We start from the raw sequence: 24,628 nt of genomic DNA, 5'->3' as shown, positions 1-24,628 counted from the left end.
GGATCAGAATCTGATGGCACTGTTTCAGAATTTGCAAAACTTCTTTTGATAACCATATTTTCAATTCCTCAGAACTTTTTAGCATCAGAGGGAAAGCTTCTGAAAGCTTCCATGCTTGGCCTCAGCCTAAAGGTAGCTTTTTTATTTTTAAGCTTGCAGACTTCTTTCAGCCGTTTTGATGGTGGCAAATACACTTTTTTCTTTACTGCCAGTTCCTCGTGTGCACCCCCTCCCATCAGCGTTAACATCTGTGCAGTCAGACTTCATGTTTTAATAGCCTCTGCTTTGTGGTGTATCTGATTTTCGGGGGAGAGTGTAGCTTTACAAATAAAGCTAATTCAGCATATTCAAAAGAGACTTGACAATTTCAAAACAGATCTTGATTTTTTTTTTTAAATCAACACTCCTGCCCTACTCTTGTCACATTTCTCTGTGCTCTGCATGACAAATGTGTAGGTCACAGGTGAAATAACCTGTAAGTAGACACTGTTTTGCTGAAACACAACTAAGCTCTGATGTAGTAATATAACAATGGCTAGGAGCAAGAAGCTATCTTAGGAAAATTAAGCATCCCAAAAATTTAAGAGGGTGTCATGAGTTTTGGCATTCTGCAGTGTTAAAATTCGGAAGCTTTTCTGTTCTTTTCAGAGAGAGAGAGCCTTCACAGTACAAACTGATACTTTCTAGAAAAGCTTTTCTTTCTTTCTTTTCTTTCTCCGAATGTGGCCACTCTCAAAGCCAGTTGCCATCGCATTCAAAATCAGCTACTGTTGAGACTTGAGGGTAGCAAATGTACTTGTATTTAAAATTAGGCCCTGACCAGTGAGCTTTCACCTGTACCTGATTAACTGTTTGAAACTATAATTAAACACAGGCTAGAGCTAGAATATCCTGTTAGGATATCGGTTAGATCTTAACCATTCTGCAAAGGAAAATTCTGTCTGATCCTTTCTTGGACATAGCAAAGTGGATAAAGGAGTATGATAAGCTTAATGTTGATAAATACCAAGTAAAAATTGTACTCAAGCACAAAACAGTTCTAAGTCAATGAAAGACTCAGCAAAGGGAACTGTCATGTGGCAGAGAGTGAAGGTATAAGCTAAATGTGCAGCTGTCTTCCAACCCCCCCCCCCCCCCCCCAAAAAAAAAAATATAAGGATGAATAAAGAATGGGAAGGAGAATACAAAGTCTCAGGTAGCATTGATTTACAATGGCATGTCCTGATGGAGACCACTGTGCTATATTGGTTACCCATCTCAAAAAGGATCTTTCAAAATTAGAGAAGAGCAACAAGAATGATTAGGGGCATGTAAAACTCTCTTAAGAAGAGATGGATTGTTACCTTAGAGGCAAATAAGAGAATGTAAGATAGTGAATTGAAGGTAGGTTGTTTGCACACTGTCTTGTAACACAAGAGCAAGGGAACATTCAGTACCTTGAAAGGTAGGGTACATTGGTTTAAATCAAAGCAATTAAAATTGGCGATTTTAATTGTGATTTAAATCAGCAAGCAGAAAACCTTGATGTAAATCATTGATTTCAGTCTTATTTTGCATGTGTATTGTTTTTCCCTAAAGAGAGGTTGATTCTCACTGATGAGTAACCAAAAAGGTATTTGATTTGCAACTAAATACAGCCTTTATGCTAAATTTGATGCTTCTTTTGGGTAACCAGGACAATACTCATTCATATATTGTATAGCTTAGTTTACTTTTATTCAGATTCTTAACTTTTTAAATTTATTTGTTAAATGGTGAATGATGGATTTTTATTGTAGTTTGTGTCACTATCTAGTTGGATTGAAATAAACACTCAAATACATGGGAAGAGTACTTTAAAACTCTTCCTAAATAAAAATGTGCCAGCTAAACATTATCTATCAGAACAATGGTTTGCATAGCTAGCTAACTGAGGAAACAAAGGAAGTAGTTAATGAATTGAACAGATTGTTTCTGTTGGTCATATTCATCAAGATTTTAGAAAACTTGTAGATCTTATCTTCGTACCTACTTTTTATGCACATGTTGGAAGAGGAAAACAAGATTTCCTGTCTTTTAAGCACCCTATTAATTTCTTAACTTTGAATGAACTAGTCACTGAATTGAACTAGTTGAATAAACTGAACTGAAGAGATTCTCTTGGCACCTGCAGCAGAATCTATAGCTGTCAAAAAAGCTGCGTTAGTACTTCCACTAACTCTGGTTCCTGGTTTTTAGCCTATGACTCCCAGCAATTCCGTGGTTTGACTTTCTTTAAAACTTCAGCAGCAAACATGTATTGCTCAATATTATTTATTTTAAATTATTAGTCTAATAAATGTAGGCCTTAACATGGGTTGTCAGTTTCCTATTTAATTTTAAATGGGTTTATTTTTAAAAATAAGCCTGTATTTGTTTCAAATAAACAGGTCAGTGAAATAACCATAGGCTTTTATTCATGCTGCTGACAGGTGGCAAATTTAAAAATGATCAAAGGAAATAATTTCATAAAATGGGTAAGTTCACTGGAACTCACTGCTGCAGAACGTCCAGGCCAAGAACTTGGCAAGAGTTGGAGAGATTGGAGCCTTATTTGAATGTTGTTTGTAGCTAGTTAAAATTTTGAAAGGGAGATAAAACCTCATGCTTCAGAGTTTGACCATGTTAATGATTAGGATCAGACCGTCATGGGAATCAGATTATCCATCATCTGCTGATTTAGATTTCTTGTACCTTTTCTGAAGCATCTGGTTGTGGCCACTCTCGGACAAGATGGACCATGGGGCTGATCAAGTGTAGCTGTTCTTATGTGAAATATAAAGAAGGCCAAACTAAGTGCCCTATTTTATGTGTGTGTGTTTTAAATAGCAGATGATGAATTCAGTCTTCTGGACTCTCAACTGGAAACCTAGCTCCAGTAATGGCTTTATTTTACCGTAATACATGGAGAAGATAGCACTGCAAAATTAATGCATTAATGAATTAATTTCAAATCAAGAGTAGGCTAATGGAAGGACAGAGGAAATGTTCTCCATCTTCATATATACCTTTCTTATACAGAGCTCAGTGTGTACAAGCCAAAATTTGAAGACAGGGTTCTCAAATAAATCTGTTTTCCTCCAGTGAAGTCAGTGGAGTTAGTCAATGATACCCGTGTAACTAAGATTGTAATTTATATTTTAAGTGTTGGGAAATTGATCCTGGTGAATATTCACCAAGTATAACAGTGTTCAAAAATTATAACTTAATAAAAAAAAAAGCATGTTCAGTGAAAGCAACAGTTCTTTGTATCCCTGTAAACTCATTTTTTTTAAAATTTGAAATGTGAAGCTTTCATATTGAAGCATATGAAATCAAACTAATATGGTTGTTGGCTCACATGGGAGAAATCTCCATTTAAGTAAAATCCATTTTCCTTTAATATAAGTGGAGTGGGGTGTGCATGGAGGCACTGGTTGGGGATGTAGATTATCTTAAAAACTCTGATTTAGTGGACTGATTTTAGGTTTGGGAGCCAGGAGGAAATGCTGAAGTCCCACAGCTCTCTGTGAAGTAAGGAAATATTACAGGTGAGGGAACTGAGGCTTGGCAGTTAAGTGGTTTGCTGAAATTCAAACAAGAAGTCCCTGCTGGAGATACAATTAGAGCCTATAGTTTCTGACTTTCCAGTCCCATGATTTATTCACGACACTGCTGTTCTTAGGCAAGTCACAACACTTGTCTGTCTTCCCCCAAACTGTGTAGTTGGTTCTGAATTTATATGGATTATCCCAAATTACTAAACATTAATAGAAATTAAGAATTCTTTACAATAGTTAAATCAGATACAGAATAGTCAAACAGCACCAGGCAGGGTGACTTCTAAGTAAGGCATGCATTTCAGTGTCCTTTCCAGGCTTGCAGCTATATAAACCCACAGACATCCTGTTGACTTCTTTTTGAACTGATAGTGGATATCAGATGAAAGACCGTATGATGCAAAGATAGATCTAACTACTTCTGTTGCAAGCACCAGTGGACAAAAGCTTGGATTAAATACAAATAAAGTTCTTGATATTCTTACTGAATTTTGGAAGACTTCATTGCCAATGTTTACACACTTCAAATAGCTTGCAGAAAACCAATAGTATACCACCCCCTTAGAAGTCAGTTTAAAAAAAAGTGACTTCAAATTGATTGCATCCCTTGTGCAAATAAAATTTGGTAGCCATTTAAATATTCTGGTATGGCAGCAAATGGCTAGCTAAAAAGTTGGCAGACTTCTTCTATGCAACAATGATCGTGACATGTCCCAGTCATGAATTAAGTAAGTGACATCTTACTCCAAGCTGGACAAAATGTGTACCTTGGTCTATATATCTTACTTCAAATTTATCAAAATTTTAAAGTGAACAAATGAACTGGGTTTGTATAATCTGCTCAGTTTGGAGGATTATCCTGTACTATATCCTCTTAGTAGCATCTAGATGAGTCACTCTTTTAAAACTCCATTGTATTATTGAACTGCTACCTGTAAAATGAGTGGATTAAATTTTTTTAATAATTTATCAACAAGTGGTATCACAAGCGGAAAACTATCTGATGCAAAAACAAACTGATTTCTGCACTAGTCACAGGCAAGTTATAGAACAAGACATTTTTCTGTTTAAATCCCTTGCCTTCATTTAAACAGCTGAGAACAGGTGTGTAGTGTGTATTGTGACTTTTAGAACTTTCACAATACAGTATAAGAATGCCATAGGTACGTGGTGTGGATTTGGAGGGAGAGGATGGATGGTTTGCTACCGCTTGCATATTGGAAAAAGGGAAAACTTGTACCTGACTGGAATCTAGTCTGTGAAGCTAACATAGAAAGTTAATGCTGTCTTCTAGTTAAAAAACAAACACTTCATTTGTTGGACTAGGCATTCTAGAATGTCCCCAAGTTCTGCTGCATCTGGGGGTAAAGAGTCTTACCAAGACATCTGCCCCACTAAAAACTAGGTGCTAATGTGTCATTCTTTCTTTCCCTAGATTGGATAGGGCAGCTAACTTATTGGACACAGAGTGCTGTTTTGGAGAACATGTCATCCATATTGCCATTCACGCCACCAGTTGTGAAGAGGCTGCTGGGGTGGAAGAAATCAGCTGGTGGTTCTGGAGGGGCTGGTGGTGGTGAGCAGAATGGTCAGGAGGAAAAATGGTGTGAGAAGGCAGTGAAAAGCTTGGTCAAGAAGCTCAAGAAAACAGGACAACTAGATGAGCTTGAGAAAGCAATCACCACTCAGAACTGCAATACAAAATGTGTTACAATACCAAGGTAAGTGCAGTCTGGTTTGAAATCATTTCAAACTATTTAACGAGTGGCTGATTAGACACCTATTTTAAATCATCCCTACCGAACATTAACTGTGTAAGTAACATGCTTCAAAATATTTAACTTTTTTCTTTGAAAACTAGTAGCTTAACATGATCTTGCAGTGCTTATTTTAATATTTACAGTTGAACAATGTTCTTCATAAAGTCTCTAAATCTTCAATAGGACAAATTTTTTAAGACATGCCAATTAAAATTACTATCTTGATCCCCACTTATGCAGAATGGTTCTGGGAGCTGTTACTTTGTAGCATTTTCTTTGATTCTTTCAGTTAACAGCCCTGGAAGGGCCTACAGAACCTGCACTTCCAGTGTAAAATTGATTTTGTTTTTCCTTGGTCAACACTTCAGTCAGCTAATTGTATGTAAAGGTCATCTTTAGGTGTATGGTAAACTCATGTCAGTTGTACAATCTGCAGCACCCCCACCCCCTCTTGGATGGGAAATCTCAGATGCCCTGAGGCATTTTGCTGTGAGAAAACTTATTGTGTACTTATTCTTTGTTACCAGTTAATGAAAGCAATTCCTATTAACTTGGAGTACATCTCTTGTGCTTTATATTGATATATAGGTGAATTACTTGCATTTTTTCCTTTTTGACTTTCTCAACTTTATTCATAGCAGCTCCTGTGTGAAAGGATCGTACTTTATTGTGGATATTAGTCTGGCCTACTGTAGATCCATATTATGCATAATACCACTGAGGCATGTGCATTATTTTCATTAAACTCTTTTCGGAAAGTCAATATGGGAGCACTTCACGGGTGCCTTGTTTTTCTTGCTCTGAAAAACTTACTACAGGATCTTATGAAATGGGAACTCTCTCTAGGCACATGGGACCTATATTAAGACTAAGGAACTGCTTAAGCAAGAGTGTTGCTCCTGTTTTTGAGAGGTTGAATTCTGTTTGTAGGACACGTGGGCTGGGATATACACTTAAAACTGCATGCAGATCTTAGTGCACAGTAGAACTTTGATGGTTAATGGATGGCTATCACACCTCAAGGGCAGATTATAGCCATTATGTCGTAATAGCTTTTACATCCCTTGTTGCGTATGGCATAGCCTTTTGCTCACGTTTTAGGCCTACTACTATTTTTATCCCCATTCTTCTTTCTTCCCTGCAGCAACTCACTTTCTGTGGACTTCATTCCCATCCCCTTCCTCATGCAATCTAGTCTAATGAAATATATATTGTAGACATGTGTTCTTGCTTGGCTTTAGTAGGCTCGGGTAGAAGTCACACCCTTTGGAGCAATTAAGGTGCATTTGTTATCCTTTGCCAATTTGCAAACAGATTTTTCTTTTTTAATCCGTTATCTTTTGGAAAGTTCTCTGCTAACACAAGGCCTAGAATTTTTTTTTTTAAATGAAAGCTTTGATTCTTCAAAATCTGATTATGCCATATGGGTCTACATTGATAAAAGATTGGATTCAATGTTTGGCCAAATTGTTAATCTTTGAGACACCTCTGGTAGATTTCTAGAAGGCCTAACACTTAAAACATAAACTGAGTTGTCCAAATCTCTTGAACTAGCTTGCATTTTCTAGCATTGGGTTTATGTACTTTCATGTAAGAGGAGTATTTTAAGTAGCATGTCAATTTATCACTGCATTCCTTAGGCTCTGCTTGCATCCCCATTCAGATAACTTCTCGTGTTTGTGCACCCTCTTTGTGGCAGAGTTATAACTGAAATTAGTCAGTGCTTAATGAAATACAATGGTAACACTGGGTACAAAATATATAGGAATGGCAAAGTAGGTTGTGCTGGTGGGGCAGTGGTACTATGCTATATTTGACTCTGCTTTCTTTTAGATTATCTTAAATTAATCAAATGGTGCCATAGAATCTCTCTAGCTAGAAATTACATGCGTAAATGAGTATAACAGTAGGAATATGCTAGTGACCACCTGACCAGGATGGTGATGGTGATTGTGAAATGCTCCAGGAGAACACCCAATACTGTGGGATTTCTATCCCCATATTGACTGGGTAAATATCACCTCAGGACAGGATGCAGGGAACGATTCTAGACACCATTAATGACTGCTTCTTGGCACAGCTAGTTCTGGAACGAAAAGGGAGAGGCAGTATTTTGAGTTAGTCCTAAGTGGAGCATGGGGTCTGGCACAAGAGGTGGAGATAGCTGAACTAGTCAATAATAGCAACCATATTGTAATTAAATTTAACATCCTGGGAGGGGACGATACCAAAGAAACTCACCACAGAATCATTTAGCTTCAAAAGGGGGAACGACTAAAAATGAGGATTTCAGTTAAATAGAAATTGTCCAGTGAAATGTCTGCAAACTGCATGGAAATGTCTTAAGAATACTGTAATAGAGGTTCAAACTACATGTATACACTTTGCTTTAAAAAAAAAAAAAAACCACGAGGACTAAAAATACCACTACGGCTAAAAAGAGGTTGTTGGAGACCAAAAGACTTCCTTTAAAAATTGGAAGTCAGATCCTAATGAGGAAAACGGAAAGGAGCACAAACTTTGGCTCTTGAAGTCTAAAGGTATAATTAGGCAGGCCAAAAAAAAATAATTTGAAGAGCAACTAGTAAAAGACACAAACAGCAATTTTTTTTTTTTAGTACAGTACATCAGAAGCAGTAAGACTGCTAAACAGTCAGTGGGGCCACCAGATAACTGAGGTGCTAAAGAAGCACTCAAGGAAGACAAGGCCTTTGGGGAGAAGCAAAATGAATTCTTTGCATCAATTTTCACTGCAGAGTACATAGGAGAGATCCCTCCCCCTCTGCCCCCAAGCCATCTTTTTATGTGACAAATCTGAGGAGCGGTCCCAGACTGAGGTGTTGCTAGATGAGATTTTAGAACAAATTAAACAGTAATAAGCCACTAGGACCAGATGGTGTTCATCCAAGAGTTCTGAAGGAACTCAAATAAGAAATTGCAGAACTAACACATTACATATCACAGTTATCACTTAAATCTGCTTCTATACCAGATGATTTGAGGATAACTAATCCAATTTAAAAAAAAAAAGCCAGTTCCAGAGGCAATCTTGGCAGTTGCAGGCCAGTAAGCGTAACTTCAGTATTAGGAAAATTGGTGGAAACCTATAGTAAAGAACAGAATGATCAGACATGTAAATGACCACAATATGTTGAAGAGTCAGTGCTGCTATTGTACAGGGAAATCATGCCTCACCAATCTTAGAATTTTTGGGGGTGTCAACACACATATGAACAAGGGTGATCCAGTTGGTATAGTGTATTTGGACTTTCAGAAAGCCTTTGACAAGGTCTTTCACCAAAGGCTCTTAAGCAAAGTAAGCGGGCATGGGATAAGAGGGAAGGACCTATCATGGATCTGTAACTGGTTAAAAGATTGGACCATTTATTCCTACTCGGTTTCCTTTCTCAGAATGGAGAGAGGTAAATAGCAAGGTCCCCTGAGGATCTGTACTTGGGCCAGTGCCCTTCAATAAAACGATAAATGATCTGGAAAAGAGGGTGAAGGTTGAGGTGGGAAAGTTTGCAGATGATACAAAGTTACTCAAAATAGTTAAGTCCAAAGCAAACTGCCAAGAGTTAAAGGGATCTCCCAAAACTGGGTGAGAAAATAGTGGATGAAATTCAGAGTTGATAAATGCAAAGTAATGCACTTTGGAAAATATTATCCCAGCTATATATACACAAAATCATGTTTTAAATTAGCTGTTGGCACTCAAGGAAGAGATCCTGGAGTCATTGTGGATAGTTGTATGAAAACATCTCAATGTGCTGCATCAGTCAAAAAAGCTAACAATGTTAGGAACCATTAGGAAACGGATAGATAAGACAGAAAATATAATGTCCCTGTCTAAATCGACAGTATGCCCACATCTTGAATACTGCATGCAGTTGTGGTTACCCCCTCTTATAATAATAATAATAATAATAATAATAATAATAATTAATAAAAAAAGGTTCAGAGAAGGGGAACAAAAATAATGAGGGGTACTGTAACTATGCTGGTTCTGGTGGGACCCAACTGAGCGTGCCAATTCAGGACAAATTGCTTAGAGCAGGGCAGTTACAGCCCAACGCTGTGTTTTTTCCACCTCTAAGACAAACTAAACCAGCCAGACAGAGAGGACTTCGGTTTTACCCCACTGGCTAACCACAAGCAATTCCCTTAGACGCGCCAGTTTCCCAGTATCACCACCAGTGCCACTCATTATGGGGATGAATGGTTGTGAAAACCAATACCCCAGTAAAAGAAAAAGGTTCTCCCTATCCCAAAGGACCAAGCCCCAGACACAGGTCAATATACAAATTAGATCTTGCCCTCAAATCATGCTGTTGCCAATCCTTTAAAATCTAAAGGTTTATTCATAAAAGGAAAAAGAGAGATGAGAACTAGAATTGGTTAAATGAAATCCATTACATACAGTAATGGCAAAGTTCTTGGTTCAAGCTTGTAGCAGTGCTGGAATAAACTGCAGGTTCAAATCAAGTCTCTGGAGTACATCCACAGCTGGGATGGGTCATTCAGTCCTTTGTTCAAAGCTTCAGTTTGTAGCAAAGTTCCTCCAGAGGTGTGAAGCAGGATTGAAGACAAGATGGAGATGAGGCATCAGCCTTTTATAGTCTCCTCCAGGTGTAAGAACACCTTTGCTGTAATTTTCCACAGTAAGAACAAAAATGGAGTTTGGAGTCACATGGGCAAGTCACATGTCTATGCATGACTCAGTTTTTACAGGCAGCAGCCATTGCTCACATGCTGCTAGGAAGACTTTTTATGTAGTTTGGAGTTTTCCAAAATCTATTGTCAGTTAAGTGTTTCTTGATTGACAAATGACTGCAAGAAGCTGGGACTGGATGACGGGATGGATCATTTGATTATTGCCCTCTTCTATTCATGCACTCTAATGCATCTGGCACTGGCCAGTGCCAGAAAAGAGGGTACTGGGCTAGCTGGATTGCTGGTCTGACCCAGTGTGTTCCTGTGTTCTTAAATCTTTTGTTCCCTTAAGCAGTCGTCATATCAAACTGAAGTGTAATCTCTGTATTGCTGATACCTGGCATATTCAGAATGTTCCAAGTCTGTTCTTCAGAGTACTGCCTCTGTGCCTCCTTGTTGTCCTAGCACATCAACTCAAAACTCACTGGGAAGCAGTATCCGTGCACTCAGCATCTTCTTTGCTTGTCTGACATAAAAATAAATAAATTACAAGACTGATGCAAATAGTTGCTTGGTCCCTTCTGTCTACCTTAGGAGTAAGAATCTGGAACCCAGAGAGAGATTCCAGTCTTCTCTATTACTATTTAGTTTCCTAAACTCTAGTTCTGTGAAGTACATGTGGCCCCTTCACTTCTGGGGCTAGAAGATTGCAGGCTTACGGGCACTGAGGATGCTCCACTCCCCAGAAAGTGTATTCCTTACTGGAAATACCTCAGGTCTCCCCCACCTACTAAATGTAGTCATCTTAGAGTACCAGAACACTGCAGTTGCTTAGATGTCTGAATCAAAAAAAACCTAGAAGATTATACTAAAACTGCTGAATAAGAATTCCTGTCTCTTTTTAAAAGTTGACATTCTGAATTCAGCTGTTCTGTCTTCTGTGATCTCTACCACTACAATGTTACAGTTCTACAATGCAGTGCATTGTAACAACCTCCTCTGCAGAATTTGAGTTAGAAATCTGGATCTTCAACTTTAAATTGGGGAATAGGATGGCTGCCTCTTTACACACTGATCTGTAATGCGGAGAAAAAGCTGCATGATCATGAGGGGGATCAGCTTGAGTGATGTGCTGAAGGTCTCATGTGGCCAGTACTAAAATATCTTTGGAATTTCTAAACATTATAGATGAGTTTCCTTATGCAAAACATGTTGTAGCCAACACAGGGTAATTCTTTATTTTTAACTCTGTGATCAGTTACTATTTATCTGCTAAGACAAGGTCTAATAAAACAGTATCTTAAGCACAAGTGAATAGGACTTGATCACATGTATAAGGTGCAAGTAGAATAAAGTCATGTGTACTTCGTGAAACTGGCTGTGCTAAAACACCAAGCTGAAAACAATTGAGCCAGATCAGAGAGGAAGAACTTTATTCAGAAAAATGTGAATAATTGGAACCACATAACACCTACCTCGATGCCCCAAAAACCACAGTTGAGGAAGGAGGCCATACTGTTTACAAAACTGACCGGAGTTAGAGGGGAAGTGAAGGCAGTTTTTGGAAGTGTGTGGTAGGGGGAGAGGGGGGGAATGAGTGAAATGTAAGAAAGGGGAAGTAACGAATATAAATCAAAATTGGGAATTTAATTAATGAATTAATGAAGATTGAGGGAAGCCAAGGGCCACAAGGAGAAAACTATGACCACTGGTCCATTGCAGTGCTTGCACAGCCTCTTCTTCCCATAGGCAGAGGAGATCGAATCTCTCCTGTCTACTCCAGACGCGCTTTGGTTTGGCACATGTGGTTGGCATTGTTAGTTGGGCAGTTGCTCACAACGATGAAGAGCTGCTAGCTGTGCTTGCCATGTTGGATAATCAGGAAAAGGCGTTCAAAAAATGTGGTGGGCTTTAAAGGGGAGAGGGAACTTCTGGTGTCCAGGACCTCTGGGCAGTGGAGTTTACATTTCAGTTAGGCATTGTGATACAGCTGCTGGAGGGCTCTTAGATTTGACATCAGTAACACAGTGTGTACTCCAGTGCTGCATTGACTTCAGTACATCAACCCTGGCTCAATGCTGTTTTGGGAGGTGGTCTTACTGTGTGTGTGTAATGGGGATGTTTACGTCGGTGGGAGACGCATTTAAGTATAGAAACGTGCACAGCTAGGTCAACGCAAATTGGCTTACCTCGGCCTAACTTGGTAGTGTAGACCTGGCTGAGTTTAAATAACTTGTTTTTGTCAAGTAGCATCCCAAGACTGCATACACTTCTCAAATCTTACTGGCTCCCGGAACCAATTTTAATTCTTACGTCTGGTCCGTCAAGGTGGCTGTATACTAAATAAACTTCATATGAGTGTTTTATAACGTACAATGTTCAATGAAAAGCTGTTCATGTAATTTAAAATAAGTTCTATCAAACAGCGCAAGAAGTGTTTCTGCTTTCTCAGAACAACTCATGGACTGCATGTTGGGATTGCGCAGCAGGGCTGCTTAGCCCTTCGTAAGTGGGTCAGTAATCTAGAGCAGAGGCTGAATAAGTGCAGAGTTCCTTGTGATGCTAGCCACCTAGTAATTTGTGGTTAGCTGGCTGAATACTCCAAACAAATCAGTGGGATTTTAAGCTTAAGGAAACAGTAGGTATTAAATGTTGCCACCTGTGATCTTTGTTTTCTAAAATCCATAAGCATGTTCTGCTTTCAAGAATTCGGTTTACAAATATGCCTGGGCTTGGCAGTTTTTAAGTAATGTCAGACAGCACAATGTAATACCAACAGTAGTAACTGTACAAATGTGTAGTGCAAGAGGATGAATTTTATATGGAATTCTTATGAAGAAGCAGTTTCTTCCTGGTATTCAGAAAGGCTTTTTAAGTGACACGGGTAATTTTGAAACCAGTGTCATAAGAATGGCCCTACTGGGTCAGACCAAAGGTCTATCTAGCCCAGTATCTTCGGACAGTGGCCAGTGCCAGGTGCCCCAGAAAGAATGAACAGAACAGGTAATCATAAAGTGATCTATCCCCTGTCGCTCATTCCCAGCTTCTGGCAAACAGAGGCTAGGGACACCATTTCTGCTCATCTTGGCTAATAGCTGACTCCTAGAGTGAGAGCCTATGTCGTAGTCTATTCATGTGGAGAAGTGTCTGGAGCAAGCAGTGATGGTGTGTGATAAAATCATAGCCTTACTACTTTAGTCCATTTCAGTGCAGGTGTGGGGGAAGCCCTAGTCAGGGAAAGATCATGTCTCTGGATGGGGGTGGCTGGAGAGTGAGACCAGAGGGGATGGAAGAATACACGCAGCTGATGAACAAGCCCCTCCTGGCCTCTAGGGGTGGATGGAGAGATGCATGGCTAGCAAATGAGCCCCTCTGGGTCTGGGGGAGGAATATACATGCAGATGGTGAGTGAGCCCCCCCCTTGCACTGGGGGAGAGGGAGTGGAGAGACACACAGCTGGCAAGCAAGCCCACCCTGGCCCATTGCAGTCGGAGAGAAGACAATTCTGGCTGGTGAGAAGAGGCTAGTGCAGAACAAGTGTGGCTGGTGAATGAGCCCACCTTGGCTCTGGGGAGGGAGTTGGTACGGAACATGCGCTGATAAAGCATTATGCGCTAGATTGCAGCTTTACTCAAGTTTAGCACATTTTTTTTGTCTCCCCATCCTAATCTCCCATCTACAGAGGGGCAGAAGTGCCAAAATAGAGGGGCGCTGCAACAATGTGGGCCATGTTGCAATGCCCAGAGCTGGGACCACAGGAGCTGATGCTGCAGGGGTCATAGACTTTTTTTTAAAATTAACGATTACTATGAACATGCCAAAATTGTAGCCTTACTGATTAGTGAAATATTCATATATGAGCAAGGGCAGAGTCGGATTTGGCAAGGAAGAATAGTCTTTACAATTAAACAAGTAATTCAGAATTGCCATGTTAGAGCCAACAAACTTTGTGGAAGAGGAACTTCTGGTTCTGAGTGCCAACTTGTTCACATTATGGTGAAGAAGCATGCTTATAACAGGCTTAGTTTTAGTGACTTCACAACTTTTACAGCCTTAAAGTGCCTCTTTTTACATCTTCTAGCACTCTTGTGTTCAGTTCACTAGGAAGCTTCGTCAGCCAAGTGGTCAGATGGCATGGGATCCCATAGGCTGGATTCTAGTCACAGGGGTGCTATTGTCATGTCAGTTTAGGTACCATGAGTGCAAATGAGTCTACAGAAAGTACTAAGGCTTGTAACTGGGGTAATAGTTTACCCCCTGTATCTTGATAGTGTTAAGGTTATTTCAAAATCTAATGTGACCAACAAAGTCAAAACAGTCATCCGTTCTGTTCCCACCCACTTCGTCACCTGACAAATTCATGACTTGATGTAAATGTCTGAAGACAGTAATTTAGAAGAATTCAGGAGAGCCAGTGGCTCTCATTACAACTAGATGACGCTACTAACACACACCTTCTGCCTAATTTAAGATTTGTTGAGAAGGAAAATTTGACATATGAGGACTTCGTGTATTGTTGTCCACTGATAGGATGCATTTTGGGAAGGAATCTTTGGAGCCTTCCAACAATCTGTTCTTGCAGCTAGACTAGACAGGCACATCAGTGATGCCAGCAGTGGTGTTTGGAGAACTTTAACATAAAGCGGACACAGAAAACGTTGGGTATCCAATTGCAGCAAAATGGCCAGTTACATGGCAAAAATATTGAATTATATGGTATTTGTGTGTGATATGCCACTTTCCATGGCTGCAGAATTACATAATCCACAGGGCCTTGATTGACATGAATAGAGCACTTTTTTTGGATCTGTTTCTGGCTTTTTTCCGGATTCGGGTGAGGCACCATTGCATTGGTTTACGATCAGCTGATGTCTGATCACTTTTATCAGTGAAGAGAATTTCAAACAATCTTTTCCCTTTAAATTTAAGCATAAGAAAGGGAGCAGGTTAGTCACATCTCTCCCCCCACAAACAACCTTTTCAGTATCCTCTGGGGGCGTCATTACACACTGATTGAAAACATACACTCCAAACTGCACTGTAGATTACATGTTGCTGGGTGACATCTCTGACCGAATGCACCCCTATATTCACACCCCACACACTATTGTAATATTTATACAAAATATACCTTATACAGTATCATTTGAAAATGTATACCTTCCTGGTCAATAATATCATGTTGGTACGTACATTTCACCATGTGTAAAGTTATGAACATAAGCTGAAACTATGACTGATATATGGTTACCAGACAAGTCTGGGGAGTGGATAAACCTGTTTCTCAAAAGACTAAGGACAAACTGAGACCTCTAATCAGGTGTCATCAAAGTCGATAGGCAATCACCAGTCAAGTGGCCATTCTTTGGCAAAGGGGTGGGGTGGGGGCAGTAACAGATCAATCTGCATTTTAGGGAGCAGCATGGAACCTCTTTCACTACATGACTCCAACCTCACAGCAGGAATTAACTTTATCTAGGGGTAACCTTCAGGAAAATGGATTTCAAAGGGTGACTGGACCATAAAGTGAGGGCAAAAACACCCCCCCACCCCCCCAAGATAGTCTTTCACCTAAGAAGACAAAGGAAGGAGCCATTTGACTTTGGGTGCAAATCCTGAATTGAGAATTGGGTCAGTTGCTGGGAACCTGTAGTAAGAATTTTACTTTGAACCAAGTTTAGTTTGTGTTAGAAGGCGTCTTATCTTTATTTCTCTAGTAACCATTTCTGACTTTAATGCCTTGTACTCGCTTAAAGCCTTATACTTGTACTCACTTAAAACCTATTTGTAGTTAAATAAACTTGTTATGCTTGAATCAAAACTAATCCAGTGTTGTCTTTAAACTGAACTGTGTGTAACTCCATTTAAAGTAGCAAACTGTTGTACATTGACTCTTCACAGGGGCAACAGACTTTAAAATATCTGAACAGTCCAGGAAAGGGCTGGACAACACAACACATTTTGCTGGGGGAAAAATTCAGGACTAGGAGTGTGTTGGGGTCACCCTGCAAGTGACAACCAAGGCTGGTGGAAGCCAGAGTCACTGGAGTATGATGGCAGGCTGCAGCTATACACAGACACTTGGAATGTGAACTGCATGCTTGTTGACTGTTTGAGCAGCCCAGGTTGAGAGCTACAGCAGCAAAGCATTGAGAGGCACCCCATGTTGCAGGGCAGATGGTGACACAACCCTTCTCTGGTCTGGATTGTACCCCAGCGTGTGACATCTATAAATGCTGAGTGGACACTTGAAGACTGCATAGAGTTCCTACCTATATCAGATTTTGCCTTCTAATCTGCGGGAAGCTTAAATTCTGAACTTAAGTGACCATTATGGATCTGTTGGGGAGAAGATGCTTAGAAAGAAGCCTAAGCAGTTGCAGTTTGGAAGGCTGTAAAGAAGCTTGCATGCACCCTTGCATGTCAAAGCTATTTAAGTTTTGTTGTGTTTATGAAACTTCCTCTATCTCAGAACCGAGACTCTTAAACTAAGAAACTGCAGTAGAAGTTTTGGTATAGAGGAGTCTCAAGGGGTTGGTATGCTAGTTAGGAACTTACTGAGAGAACAGGAGCTTAAACAGCTTAAAATGAAGTGAAAATAACCACATGGGAAAATAATTAGCATAGCTGGCACTAAAATCCCCAAACTGTAACTTTCCAATGGCTTCCTGAAGTATGAGGGTCCTTAAGTTTCCCAATGCCCTTGTCATCGGAAACTGGCTTTTTATAAAAGCTGCAAAATGGCTGTTGCAACATTCTTTCAACAAAATACTATGGGGTATGCTGCCATTGCAAATGGGTCAAAACATGTTGGGAGGATAAAAAGCATCTGGAATTGGGACTACAGTATAGACTTTCATATGTATGTTGCTACGGCTAGCTTCATATGTCAACCTTTTGGTCTTTTTCACAGCCCTAGCTGAGCCCTCCATTCTGGATGCTCACCAGGGTGCTGTATTTGGGTCCCAACACACTGGATCCATATGTTTTCTGCTTCCTGAGTCTGAGCAGAATCCAGACATTTGCCTCTGCCTTTTAGGCGCATGCTCAGGGTATGTCTACTCTGCAGTTAGACACTCATGCTTGGCCTGTGCCAGCTGACTCAGGCTTACGGGGCTTGGGCTAAAGGGCTGTTTAATTGTGGTGTAGACATTTGGGCTTTGGCTGAAGCTTGGGCTCTAGGACCCTACAAAGTGCAGGGAGGGGGCAGTCCTAGAGCCTGGGCTCCAGCATGAGCTCAGACGTCTACATTGCATTTAAACAGCCCCTTAGCCCAAGTCTCACAAGCCTGAATTGGCTGGTTCTTGCCAGCTGAGTCTAATTGCAATGTATACATACCCTCAGGGTGCAATTCCACTTTTGTAACACCCCTTTTTTGAACTGAGACCTGCCCCTCCCCATTCCAGCTGCCTAGACCTTGTGACTAGCCCTGCTTCCATTTTGTATAGACAACCCTCTATTGTCACTACCTGCTGGAATTTCAGTCTAAGGTGGAAGTGTGTTTTAAAAAAAAAAAAAAAAAAAAAACAGCAGAGAAGGCAGACCCACCTTACAATCAAAGTGGAGTTTGTAGTCTGCTACAGGTACATAGTTAATAAGCAAAATCCATAAGTTGTACATAGTTCCCCAGTCATCACATCCCTCTATTGCAGTCATTCCTAATATTCAACCACTTTTTCCCCATGGTACAGCTAAACATGGCCCTTGGTGTTCCCTTGCAGGCGGGATAGATTGAACAGGAGGCATAAGTAGATACCACTGAATGTTAAAGTTCAAAACTGCATCTGGGGGGATCCTTGGTGCTGACCTGAAGTAATTTACGCTGGCATCAATATCTGCAATCTGCTCTGCCTTCCTCTCTTACGCTACTTTTGTTGTTGTTGTTGTTGTTTCTAAACTTTTAGTGGACACGTAGGAGGGGGCAAGGATGTGTTTGGTGCCCAAAGCTTAGAGAATGGGAACACCTGGTATTAAACTTTGTTAATCCAGATAGAAAAGATGGCATTCCTTTAATGAAGTTTTTGCCTATCAGTTGCGTCTTTTGGTTTCCTATCTTCTGCCCTGCTTCTCTGCCAAGGTAACCAGTCACATTATATGTAGTCCAAAGTTGGGTGTTTGATCTCTATTATGCATACCTCATTCATTGGAATGTTAGTGCTTACAGACAAGTGTGGAACAGTGTTCCTGCAGCGGGATATTAGTGTCTCATGCCATGTTCATTTTATCTTCCTCAATCATTCACTATTGTAATTGCAGCTTTTGAATATGTATTTTAATTTCCTTATTTTTCTGTACACCTCTTGATGTATTTGCCAAATACCTGTCTGGGCCACTTTATAATAGGGCTTTCAGCCTGATGAAACAAAGCAGAGGGTATATGGATTGAGGAATTGGACTTCACAGTGCAGTAGTCAAACCATGCATCCTTAGATGGTGAATTATAAAGTTGTAGTTTCTTATAAGCAGACTCAAAAGCATTTTTATTGTAACAGCTGTTAGAAATAAAGTAATGCTGTTTGCTTAGAGGTATTCTTTCCTTTTGGTTCTGTGCAAGGCTATGGTTGCAGTTAACGTTCTAATCTTGTCTGTTGGCTGGAACTGTTGAATCCTCTATTAGGGGACCATTACAGTTTAGGTTACAGCATCGTGTAACATCACTGTTCAGGCAGTCCTGCAAAAAAAGGAAATCTTAGTGTTAAAAAAATCAGAAGTCTGAAGTCTGCCAATTTTAAGATCCTGCTATTCAGGAAGTCATGTGATTTAACCACAGCATCTGCTACAGTGTTCAGATTCAAAGGCCAGAAGGGCTAGTGTAGTCATCTAGTCTAGTGGTTCTCAGCCTTTCCAGATGACTGTACCCCTTTCAGGAGTCTGATTTGTCTTGCATACCCCAGAGTTTCACCTCACTTAAACTCCTTGCTTACAAAATCAGATATAGAAAGACACGTGTCACAGCGCACACTTACTGAAATTGCTTACTTTTCATTTTTACCATATGATTATAAAATTGAATTTAAATATATTAACACTTCAGAATATAGTCTATAGACCAGCATAAATAAGTTTATTGTCTGTATGAAATTTTAGTTTTTAGGGACTTCGCTAGTGCTTTTTATGTAGCCTGTTGTAAAACAAGGCAAATATCTAGTTGAGTTGATGTACCCCCAAGGGTACATGTATCCCTGGTTGAGAACCACTGGTCTAGTCTGACCTCCTGTGTAATGCAGGACATAGAGCTTCCCCAAATTGGTGTACTAAGCAAGGAAGAAGGCATTGGCATGTCAGTTAAAACTTACTTGCATGCAAATATATATTAAATCTATGAACTAGTATTTAGCTGTCATACCTTGCACTATGCACAAAAAAGCTTGTATTTTGAGTCCGTGGGAAGCAAGGATCTGATATTTCATAGTAAAAGATTAGGCCATTTTTCTGCCTCAGAGATGAAGTACCAGTTCCTGTTTCTTTAACAAAGAAGCTTTAAAGTATTGCTATTTCTGCCTCATATGACTGGGAGTTGCTGGTAAAGGGAGGAGTCTCCTATTTAAAGAACCCAAAACTCTTTTGCAGACTTGGAACAGGTGATAATCTTCACCTGGGAGATGAGAGGATCGACCGTATTTTACATTAGTAAGAAAGAAAAGAGGGTGTTCAGAGATAGGAGAAACACAACTACATTTGGTATCTGTTTAGCTAACAAGATGGCCTACTGAAAATATAAAGGAATAGCCAGTGTCTTCCTATACAAGGAAATGCTTGGAAGTGGCTAGGTATAAAAACGCATCACAGATCCCTTCTGATGCAGTAACTGCTTGTGATTCCATTAGTGGCAAGTGTCTTCCGAACTGTAGCAGATGCCAGTGAAGGAGTTGTACTGTAGCCAGGAAGAAGCGTAGATGCAGCTTCAAGCTACGACTAATACAAGGTCAGTTTGTCACTCAGCAGCGGTCTACTGTGCTTTAAAGCCATACTGGAGTCCCAAATTACCCCATAAATAACACTTGGTTATTTTGATGCAATTTGGGATTGAAAATAAGGATCTAATATGCATCTACACTGAATCTGTATCTATATCTCAACCATGCACTTAGTCTGATGTGTTTTTACACTAGTGTCTTCATAAGAATCCTGTCTACTACTCTGCCATGAAAACCAGATCAGATTTTCACGATACCATGGCAAAAACTGTTGAGCACCATCTACGATAATGTGTTTGCTTTCACTTGTATGGATGCATTGAAAAATTTTAGTGTGTGTCATCAACTCTGTACATGCACATTAGGGCTAGTCTACACTAGAAGTGCTACATCGGCGTAGCTGCACTGATGCAGCTACGCTACTGTAGTGCATCTGATAGACTCTCTGCTGGTGGGAGAGAGCTCTCCCGTTGGCATAATAAATCCACCTCTGTGTCAGCAGGAGAAGCTCTCCTGCCACTGTAGCCCTGTCCACACTGGCACTTAGGTCGGTGTAACTTGTGTTGCTGAGGGGGGTGGCTTATTCACACCTCTGAGCAATGTAAGTTATACTGAACTAAGTGGTAGCTTAGACCTGGCCTCAGGTCAAAAAAGAGCTCTAGTGTAAACAAGGCACTGGTATTTTTAGGGCTGTCAAACTATTAAAATAAGTTTCTCTATTAATCGCACGATTAATCGCAGTTAATCGAATACCATTTATTTAAATAGTTTTGGATATTTTCTGTATTTTCAAATATATTGACTTAAATTACAACACAAAATGCAAAGTGTGGTGCTCACTTTATATTTTTGATTACAAGTGCAAACATTTGTAATAAAAATATAGTAGTATCTTTCAGTTCACCTAATACAAGTACTGTAGTGCAATCTCTTTATCATGAAAGTTGAACTTACAAATATAGAATTATGTACAAAAAGTAACTGCATTCAAAAATAAAACAATGCAAAACTTTAGAGCCTACAAGTCCACTCAGTTCTACTTCTTGTTCAGACAATTTCTCAGCCAAACAAGCATTACAAGTTTGCAGGAGATAATGCTGCCCCATTTTTGTTTACGTCACCTGAAAGTTTGTATGGCACCATTGTAGCCGGCATTGCAAGATATTTATGTGCCAGATGCACTAAAGATTCATGTGTCCCTTCATGCTTAAACCACCATTCCACAGGATGTGTGTCCATGCTGATAATGGGTTCTGCTCAATAACCATCCAAAGCAGTGCAGACCGATGCATGTTCATTTTCATCATTTGAGTCAGGTGCCACTAGCAGAAGGTTGATTTTTCTTTTTTGGTGGTTTGGTTTCTGTTTCCACATTGGAGTGTTGCTCTTTTAAGACTTCTAAAAGCATTCTCTACACCTCGTCCCTCTGATTTTTGGAAGGCACTTCAGATTCTTAAATGTTGGGTCTAGTGATGTAGCTATCTTCAGAAATCTCACATTGGTACCTTCTTTGCGGTTTTGTAAAATCTGCAGTGAAAGTATTCTTAAGAACAACATGCTGGGTTGTTCAGAGACTGCTAGGACATGAAATATATGGCAGAATGTGGGTAAAACCGTAGGGGACATGCAGTTCTCCCCCAAAGAGTTCAGTCATAAATTTAATAAATGCATTTTTTTTTTTTTTTTTTTTTTTTAAAACACGCGTCATCCACATGGAAATATGTCCTTTGGAATGGTGGCCGAAGCATGAAGGGGCATACAAATGTTCAGCATATCTGGCACATAAATACCTTGCAATGCCGGCTACAAAAGTGCTATGCGAACGCCTAGTCTCACTTTCAGGAGACATTTGTAAATAACAAGCGGACAGCATTATCTCCTGTAAATGTAAACAAACTTGTTTGTCTTAGTGATTGGCTGAATAAGTAGGACTGACTGGACATGTATGCTCTGAAGTTCTACATCGTTTTGTTTTTGAGTGCAGTTATGTAACAAAATCTACATTGGTAAGTTGCACTTTCACAACAAAGATTGCAGTAATTGTATGAGGTGAATTGAAAAATACTATTTCTTTTGTTCGCCATTTTTTAAAAGTGTAATAAAAAATAATATAAAGTGAGCACTGTCTACTTTGTATATTGGGTAACAGAAATCAATATATTTGAAAATGTAGAAAAACATCAAAAATTATTTAATACATTTTAGGGCTGTTTAATTGCAGTTAACTCACACGATTAACTCAAATTAATCGATTAATTTTTAATCGATTAATCTGTTTTAATTGCACTGTTAACCAATACAATACCAATTGAAATTTATTAAATATTTTGGATCTTTTTCTACGTTTTCATATAGATTGTTTATAAATATTTGCATTGTAAAACTGATAATCAAAAATATGCATTTTGATTTCAATTGCAACAAAGAATACAAAGAGATATTTTTCAATTCACCTCATACAAGTACTGTAGTGCAATCTCTTTATCATGAAAGTGCAAGTTACAAATGTATATTTTTGTTACATAACTGCACTCAAAAACAAAACAATGTGTGCTCTGAAGTTTTACATGTCTACTCAGTCCTCCTTGTTCAGTCAATTGGTAAATAAGTTTGTTTACATTTACAAAAGATAATGCTGCGCTCTTACCTAAGAACATAATGGCCTGGGTCAGACCAAAGGTCCATTTAGCCCAGTATCCTGTCTTTCGACAATGGCTAATTCCAGGTGCCCCAGAGGAAATTAACAGAACAGGTATTCACCAAGTGATCCATTTTCTGTCGCTCATTCCCAGCTTCTGGCAAACGGAGGCTAGGGACACCATTTCTGCCATCCTCTCAATGAACTTACCTAGTTCTTTTTTGAATCCTGTTATAGTCTTGGCCTTCACAACATCCTCTGGCAAAGAGTTCCACAAGTTGAGTGTGCGTTGTGTGAAGAAATACTTCCTTTTGTCTTTTTAAACCTGCTGCCTATTAATTTCATTTGGTGACCCCTAGTTCTTGTGTTATGAGAAGGAGTGAATAACACTTCCTTATTTACTTTCTCCACACCAATCATGATTTTATAGACCTCTGTCATATCCTCCCTTAGTCATCTCTTTTCCAAGCTGAAAAGTCAGTCTTATTAATCTCTCCTCGTATGGAACCTGTTCCATACCCCTAATCTTTTTTGTTGCCTTTTTCTGAACCTTTTCCCAATTCCAATACATCTTTTTTCAGTGGGGCGACATTATCTGCACACAGTATTCAAAATGTGGGCGTACCATGGATTTATATAGAGGCAATGTAATATTTTCTGTCTTATTATCCATCCCTTTCTTAATGATGCCCCATATTCTGTTCGCTTTTTTGACTGCTGCTGCACATCGAGTGGATGTTTTTAGAGAACTATCCACAATGACTCCAAGAGCTTTATTGAGCGGTAACAGCGAATTTAGACACCATCTTTTTATATGTATAATTGGGATTATGTTCTCCAATGTGCATTACTTTGCATTTATCAACATTGACTTTCATCTGCTATTTTGTTGCGGAGTCATCTAGTTTTGAGAGCTTTTTGTAGCTCTTGGCAGTCTGCCTGGGACTTAACTATCTTGAGTAGTTTTGTATCCATCTGCAAATTTTACCACCTCACTTTTTACCCCTTTTTCCAGATCATTTATGAATATGTTGACTAGGACTGGGCCCAGTACAGACCCTTCGGGGACACCACTATTTAGTGCTCTCCATTCTGAAAACTGACCATTTATTCCTACCCTTTGTTTCCTATCTTGTAACCAGTTACCAATCAATGAGAGGACCTTTCCTCTTATCCCATGACCGCTTACTTTGCCTTTGGTGAGGGACCTGGTCAAAGGCTTTCTGAAAATCTAAGTACACTATATCCATTGGATCCCCCTTGTCCACATGCTTGTTGATCCCCCTCAAAGAATTCTAATAAATTGGTGAGGCATGATTTCCCTTTAGAAAAACCATGTTGACTCTTCCACAACAAGTTATGTTCATCTATTTGTCTGACAATTTTGTTCTTTAGTAAAGTTTCAACCAGTTTGCCCAGTAGTGAAGTCAGGCTTACTGGCCTGTAATTGCTGGGATCACCTCAGCCGTGAAGACCGATGCAAAGAATTCATTTAGTTTCTCTGCAATGGCCTTATCTTGAGTGCTCCTTTAGCATCTCAATTGTCCAGCGGCCCCTCTGGTTGTTTAGCAGACTTTCTGCTTATGATGTACTTAAAATTTTTTGCTATTACTTCTTGTGTCTTGCCGTTCTTCAAATAATTTTTTTTGGTTTTCCTAACTATATTTTCACACTTCGTTTGCCAGAGTTTGTTTATGCTCCTTTCTATTTTCCACACTAAGATATAACGTCCACTTTTGAAAGGATTCCTTTTATGCCTCTCACTGGTTCTTTTACCCTTTTTACTCTTCCTCTTATTTATAGTGTCACCAGAAAGTGAGAACTGGTATTTTCATGACACTTTCATTGGTTGCATTGCAAGGTATTTATGCCATATATGCTAAACATTCATATGCCCTTTCATGCTTCGGCCACCATTCCAGAGGACATGCTTCCATGCTGATGACGCATTTAAAAAAATGTGTTAATTAAATTTGTGCCTGAACTCCTTGGGGGGAGAATTGTATGTCCCCTGCTCTGTTGTACCCGAGTTCTGCCGTATATTCCATGTTATAGCAGTCTCGGATGATGACCCAGCACATGTTGTTCATTTTAAGAGTACTT

At 39.6% G+C, this 24,628-nt stretch overlaps 1 protein-coding gene across 5 annotated transcripts in view; it reads left to right on the top strand.

The window, feature by feature from the left end:
- The window catches only part of SMAD2 (SMAD family member 2), a 77,196-nt gene that overhangs the window by 10,231 nt on the left and 42,337 nt on the right, over positions 1-24,628 (top strand). For all 5 annotated transcript variants that reach the window (XM_065598704.1, XM_005305422.4, XM_005305423.4 and 2 more), the window contains exon 2: positions 4,993-5,278. In XM_065598704.1, coding sequence (XP_065454776.1) covers positions 5,043-5,278 — 236 coding nt within the window. In that variant the 5' untranslated portion in view covers positions 4,993-5,042. The remainder of the gene's footprint in view (positions 1-4,992; positions 5,279-24,628) is intronic.

This window comes from Chrysemys picta, chromosome 6, assembly GCF_011386835.1.
Source record: "Chrysemys picta bellii isolate R12L10 chromosome 6, ASM1138683v2, whole genome shotgun sequence".
Taxonomy (NCBI): domain Eukaryota; kingdom Metazoa; phylum Chordata; order Testudines; family Emydidae; genus Chrysemys; species Chrysemys picta.
The sequence above is the reverse complement of the archived record's forward strand: the minus strand, read 5'-3'. Positions and strand labels throughout refer to the sequence as shown.